Source organism: Alosa alosa, chromosome 6, assembly GCF_017589495.1.
Source record: "Alosa alosa isolate M-15738 ecotype Scorff River chromosome 6, AALO_Geno_1.1, whole genome shotgun sequence".
Lineage (NCBI taxonomy): Eukaryota > Metazoa > Chordata > Actinopteri > Clupeiformes > Clupeidae > Alosa > Alosa alosa.
The window spans coordinates 32,312,046-32,319,545 of NC_063194.1; the positions used below are offsets into that span (position 1 = coordinate 32,312,046).

Consider the following 7,500-nt stretch of genomic DNA (forward strand, 5'->3'; position numbering starts at 1 on the left):
CTCACACACACACACACTCACATACACACTACACTGCTGAACAACTACCCCTCTTAATAACTCTCTCTCTCTCTCTCACATACACACACACACACACACACACACAAAAACATAGACATACGCACACACTGCTGTACAGCTACCCCTCTTAATAACTCTTATTCTCTCACAAACACACTCACACACACACACACACACACACACACACACACACACACACACACACACACACACACACACACACACACACACACACGCAGACATACACACTGCTGAACAGCTACCCCTCTCAATAACTCATGTCAACGGTTCGGCTCGGCTCCATTCACACACAGGGTGTTGACCATAAAAGGAAAGGCACATGGATGAGTCTAGAGATATAACACACAATAATATTATACATATCACAACACACACACACACACACAGACAGCCAAACAGCAACGCCTGTGTTTGTTTATGAGTAATTCCATCATTGCTTCATTCTCTGACATTGTCCCTCTCTCTGTGTGTGTGTGTGTGTGTGTGTGTGTGTGTGTGTGTGTGTGTGTGTCTGTATGTGTATGTGTGTATGCATGTGTCTTGTGTGTGTGTGTGTGTGTGTGCATGTGTGTGTGCACATGTGTGTGTGTGTGTGTGTGTGTGCGTGCGCCCGTGTGTGTGTGTGTGTGTGTGTGTGTGTGTGTGTGTGTGTGTGGCAGCAAGGCATACCAGCAGGTGTGTGTGTGTGTGTGTGTGTGTGTGTGTATGTGTGTCTGTGTGTGTGTGTGTGTGCACATGTGTGTGTGTGTGTGTGTGTGTATGCGTGCACCCGTGTGTGTGTGTGTGTGTGTGTGTTTCAGGCGAGACGTTCTCCCCGAGCTGGAGCCACACTGAGCGGTGTCAGAAGTGCACGCAGTGCACGGGCCTCATGCGCATGGACACGCCCTGCACGGACACCAACGACGCCACCTGTGTCTGTGCACGTTACTGCGCCGACGGCTGGGTGGCTGGTGCACGCCTGCACTGCGGTAAAGCCCCTCGTGGCTCGGGCGTGCTGATGCGCTGCGAGCCGGGCCAGGACACGTTGTGTGAGGACTGTGGCGGTGGGGACCTCTACTCGGACCGGGACAGTGACCTGGAGCCCTGCCTGCCCTGCACCATCTGTGAGGACGAGGAGGTGCAGCTGCAGGCCTGCACCAGGACCAGTGACACGGTGTGCCAAGGTGGGACACACACCCATACACACGGTGCATGCACACACACATACACACGCGCACACACGCGCACACACGCGCACACGCGCACGCACACACACACACACACACACACACACACACACACACACACACACACACACACATCCTCACACACACACACACACACACACACACACACACACACACACATACACACACACACATACACACACACATGCACACACATACACACACACACACACACACACGCACACACACACACACACACACACACACACACATGCACACACATACACACACACACACACACACACATCATCCCACACACACACACACACACACACACACACACACACACACACACACACACACACATCCACACACACACACACACACATTACATATTAAAGGCTATTACACACACATGCATTACACATACACACACACACACACATATGCAATTATTATTACACACTGGTTATACACATGTATTATTACATACACACACATGCACATTATTACACAAAAGATCATCATTGTTATTATATAATTATCATCGCTATTAATTAATAATCATCATCATCATTATGTATGTATTATTATCACATCACGTACATACATCATCATCATCATTAATAATACATAATAATACTATATATCAATAATATTACACACATACACACACACACACACACATTATTATGCACACACACACACACACACACACACACACACACACACACACACAAGCATCATAACAGCAGCACAGAGATCGTTTACAAAAGAACAAATGCTTCATAAGTGCTCCGCAAGCGCCTTTAGGGTGCTTCAGTATGGACAGGAAGTCCAAAAAGCCTTTCTGGAGTGCACTCAGTGACCCTCCATGTCCCACCCTGTCCATTCCACACACACACACACACACTCTGTCCTTCTGTGCTGGATGCAAAGGCCAGCAAGGAGCCAGGCAGAGACTTTGCAGACAGTATGCCATACACACACACACACACACACACACAACCACAACCACAGACACACACACACACTGTGTGCTGAGCGCCTCCTCACCCAAGCTGCACAATGCAGAAAGATGTTTCTGGACACTTGTCATAGGTCGCACAGGTCAGAGGTCAAAGTTCAAGCTTTGTGCCCACGACCTGCCCATCAGCCCACACACTTGACTTCATTAACGGCTCCTGTTGGCATCCGAGAGGGGTCATCACAACTCACACACGCCGCCTGAATGGGTCCAGTATCTCTGGCCCTGAGCCCTGAAGGGAGGGGCATTCCTCAGGGTCCGAGAGTTAAACTGGACTCTTGGAGAATGTCTTTTCTTTCTTGTTTTAATGTTATGGTGAGCATTGTTTGGTCTTCATAAAGAGTCTGTTTAGACAGGCCATGGGAGCAAGAGTTTAGGACAGGCCAGCAAGCAGCAGGCGGGAGAGAGAGAGAAGGAGACCGAAGGGGGACTGCACACACACACATCCTCACACACACACACACACACACACACACACACACACACACACACACACACACACACACACACACACACATCATCACAACTCACACACACACACACACACACACACACACACACACACACACACACACACACACACACACACACACACACACACACACACACACACACACACACACACACACAACACTCATCACCACACCACACACACACACTCATTATATCATTATCAATATCATCACACACGTTTATCATCGACATTAGTTATACACACACACACACACACACATGTCAACAGAAGGGGACTGCCTCTTGGGGAAATGTACTGAAAAAGGCTTCCCAGAGAGAGAGGCTCTTGTGTTCTCGGATGATTGTGAACCTTCGGCCTCTGGCTCACCAGCCCTTAGAAGGGCATGCTGGGATATTTTAGGCCCTTTGGAACATTACTGTCTGAGATGTAGTGTTGTGTGTGTGTGTGTGTGTATGTAGTGTTCAGGCTTGACTCCTGGGTGTGTGTGTGTGTGTGTGTGTGTGTGTGTGTGCGGGCATGGTGTTGCTGCAGTGTGTAGAGAGGAGTTTGGAGAGCAGCAGTGTGTGTTGTCTGTAATACTGTAGCAGTGTGTTATCAGCACTGTCTGGCTGAGCTGAGCTTATCTGGCTGCAGTCTGACGGGGGGGGGATGGGTTATCTGGACGCTGGGAGACAGGAGCAGCACTGTCCAGTATGTGGCCTGGGGCATCCGGGATGTCCAGTATGTAGCCTGGGGCCTGGGGCATCTGGGATGTCCAGTATGGGGCCTGGGGCATCTGGGGAATCTGGGATGTCCAGTATGGGGCATCTGGGGCACGGGAGCAAAGCACCAAATCAGCCCAACAAAACAAACCAAATCAGCCCAACAAAACAAAACAAATTTTCATCTTCATGATGCTGAACCACTGCTTATGGGTAACATTCTGTATGAGGGAAACGTGTGTGTGTGTGTGTGTGTGTGTGTGTGTGTGTGTGTGTGTGTGTGTGTGTGTGTGTGTGTGTGTGTGTGTGTGGCAGTGGTTTGTGTTTTTATAGAAGCGTCTTCCTCCATTTAATTGTGTTTTGAAGTCACAGTTCGGTCCATTGTCGGTGCAGTAAACCTGTAGGTGCTGCTAACCTAAAATTCACGACAGTATTGTTGATGCACAACGGGAATCGTATTTTGAAAAAGTGTCAAAGGTTTTGTGACATTAATTGACTAAACTGACATAATACGGTCCGCCACTTAATATGTTCGTGTGGGAACTGGCATTTGAAACATGGTCCACACGCAAAAAGCCTACTGTTGATTACAGTTAAAGACTGCATTTAGTACATTCTGTACACATCTGTATTGTGTTGGTCTGAAAGGTTTGTACAAGTGGAACCACTGCAGGATTGCATGAGAGAGAGAGAGAGGGAGAGACAGAGAGATGGAGAAAGAGTGAGAGAGAGACAGAGATGAGGAAGGACAGAACGGAAGAGTGAAATGGGGAGAATATGATCCTAAAAGCAAATAAATGCATATCCATCAACATTGCAACAACAGATGAGAGATCTTGGCAGACTCACGCCCCAACGGTCATCAAATAGCACAACAACAAATGAGATATGTTTGAGTGTGTGTGTGTGTGTGTGTGTGTGTGTGTGTGTGTGTGTGTGTGTGAGAGAGAAAGAGAGATCTTGGCAAACTCACGCCCCAATGGTCATCAAATAGCACAACAACAAATGAGATATGTTTGAGTGTGTGTGTGTGTGTGTGTGTGTGTGTGTGTGTGTGTGTGTGTGTGTGAGAGAGAAAGAGAGATCTTGGCAAACTCACGCCCCAATGGTCCCCCATTATCTCACTGACATGAAGTTTACACTGGTCCAATATCATCTGAGCGACGAGCCATTTCCCTCATAATTGCTGATGGAATTAGCCTGCCGTGTGTGTGTGTGTGTGTGTGTGTGTGTGTGTGTGTGTGTGTGTGTGTGTGTGTGTGCGCATGTTATTTAGTGTGGTGTTATCACAAACGCTAGCACAAACATCTCCCTGTCAGCTCCCTAGACGCAGACAGAACAAACGGATAATGCACACAGATTGTGTATGTGTATGTGTGTGTGTGTGTGTGTGTGTGTGTGTGTGTGTTACGGGGACAGTTTTGTCAGGACGTTTTCATCAGGGCTGCTTTGCTTTGCTTTCTCAGGGCCGTAGCCAACAGCTCATAGATCTTCAGTGCAGACCACTTCACCTCTGGTTATTTAGTGCAATACACACACACGCCATCACTCCGACACGCTATCATCAGCACACACACGATTATTACTCTCGCCATACACACACACACACACACATACACACTTCGTCTGGTCTGAGATCTGATGCGTTGAATCATGTACAGTATAAAAGGGGTCAACTGTTAATGCTGAACAGCAGAAACGGCTGCAACTGGCGACCTATTCTGACCCCTGCGTGCGTGATTCGGTCGCGGCGATCCATGACGACGTGTGCGTCTGGTGCGTGCGTGCGTGCGTGCGCCGCGTGCGTGCGTGCGAACGACGACGGCGTGCGCGCGCGCGGCCTGCGAGAGAAAGATCCAGATCCGTGCGCGTGCGTGTGTGCGTGCGTGCGACCAATGCGCGAACCATGACGACGACGGTGCGTGCGCATGCGATGCGATGCGAGTGCGCGGCGTGCGGAGATGTCCGTCGTTGGTGAACAACGACGACGATGCGTGCGTGGTGCGTGCGTGCGTGCGCGTGCGTGCGCGTGTGTGTGTGTGTGTGTGGTGTGTGTGTGTGTGTGTGTGAGCGTCTGGCTGCAGGAACGATGATGATGATGATGGTGTGTGTGTGTGTGAGTGTGAGTGTGAGCGTGTGTGTGTGTGAGAGCGTCTGGCTGCAGGGACGATGATGATGTGTGTGTGTGTGTGTGTGTGTGTGTGTGTGTGTGTGTGTGTGTGTGGGGCGATGATGATGATGGTGTGTGTGTGTGTGGCGTCTGGCTGCAGGGACAATGATGATGATGTGTGTGTGTGTGTGAGCGTCTGGCTGCAGGGACGATGATGATGATGTGTGTGTGTGTGTGAGCCACTGGCTGTAACCATGATGATGATGGTGTGTGTGTGTGTGTGTGTGAGTGTGAGTGTGAGTGTGTATGTGTGTGAGAGTGTCTGGCTGCAGGGACAATGATGATGATGTGTGTGGTGTGTGTGTGTGTGTGTGTGTGTGTGTGTGTGTGTGTGTGTGTGTGAGCGTGAGTGTGTGTGTGCGTGAGCCGCCTGGGCTGCGCGGCGAACCACGATGATGATGATGGGTGCGTGTGTGTGGAGTGTGAGTGTGAGCGTGTGTGTGTGTGAGAGCGTCTGGCTGCAGGGACGATGATATAGAACATGTGAACGTGTGAAAACACTTGCTCATGTATCATTACAAGAGGGATTTTGAAAGCCTGGTGAAGGGAACCCAGCGCAGGGTAGTCATTGCGCGGAGCTCAGCCGTGATAGGCTGCGTAAATATTATGTGAAATGGAGCCGTGTCGGTAAAGCCTAAAACAAGCGCTCGGATAATTGGCCGAAGTTTCTTCTGGAGTCCGAGGGTTCTGAGCACAGATGACTATCTGGCCGCAACAGACGTCTCCCTTTGGATTCGAAGCTAACAGGAGGGTAGAGGTCGCGAAGGTCACCGGGGGGGTTGGTGGGGGGGTGGGGGGGGGTGGGTCAACATGTCCTGGGATCCTGCGGTGTAGAATTCCCAGTGCAGAATTCCCGCCTGGGATGTGGAAAAGAGCAACAGTGAGTGAGTGTGTGTGTGTATGTGTCTGAGTGTGTGTGTGTGTATGTATATGTGTACAGTATGTGTGTGTGAGTGTGTGTGTGAGTGCGTGTGTGTCTGAGTGTGTGTGTGTGTGTGTGTGTATATGTGTGTGTGTGTGTGTGTGTGTGTGTGTGTGTGTATATGTGTGTGTGTGTGTCTGAGTGTGTGTGTGTGTGTGTGTGTATATGTGTATGTGTGTGTGTGTGTCTGAGAGTGTGTGTGTGTGTGTGTGTATATGTGTGTGTGTGTGTGTGTGTGTGTGTGTGTGTGAGCGGTCCGATCTGGACGTGTTTTTAGGGGATTTAGGAAGTGAGCCAGGGAAGCTGATGAGGAAAAATGATCTTAAATCCACAGGCCAGCAGTGAACTGTGATCACACACTGGGTTAATAGGAGTGTATGTATGTGTCTGTGTGTGTATGGGTGTATGTGTGTGTGTGTGTGTATGGGTGTATGTGTGTGTGTGTGTGTGTGTGTATGGGTGTGTGTGTCTGTGGGTGTGCGCACGCTGCCCAGGCACACAGGAAGTCATTTCTGTGAGAGCTAAATGCAGTGTGAAAGTAGTGTGTAATTTCATTAATAAAGAGATCAGGTTCAGAGGCACAGATGTGCACAGGACACGAGCCTGTGTGTGTGTGTGTGTGTGTGTGTGTGTGTGTGTGTGTGTATGTGCCTGTGTGACTGTGTCTGTGTGTGTGTATGTGTCACTGTATTCACGGGTGCATGTTTGAATGCTTGTGTGTATTTAAGTAAGACTAAACTAATTAAAGATTTGTTGAGGGTATTTCAGTATTGGTCTGTGTGTGTGTGTGTGTGTACGTGTGTGTGTGTGTGTGTGTGTGTGTGAGAGAGTGTGTAGGTCTGTGTGTGTGTATCAGAGAGTACTGAGGAAAAAGAAAAGAATACTAGAAGACGTGTGTGTGTGTGTGTGTGTGAGAGAGAGAGAGAAAGTCCCTTCAACATGCCATTATCTATGTGTCATGAAATTACCACATCAATGGCTCGAAGAAGAATCTCAC

General features: G+C 49.3%; 1 protein-coding gene across 1 annotated transcript in view; it reads left to right on the plus strand.

The window, feature by feature from the left end:
• The window catches only part of ngfrb (nerve growth factor receptor b), a 51,970-nt gene that overhangs the window by 27,505 nt on the left and 16,965 nt on the right, over positions 1 to 7,500 (plus strand). The window contains exon 3 of the mRNA XM_048245512.1: positions 843 to 1,205. Coding sequence (XP_048101469.1) covers positions 843 to 1,205 — 363 coding nt within the window. The remainder of the gene's footprint in view (positions 1 to 842; positions 1,206 to 7,500) is intronic.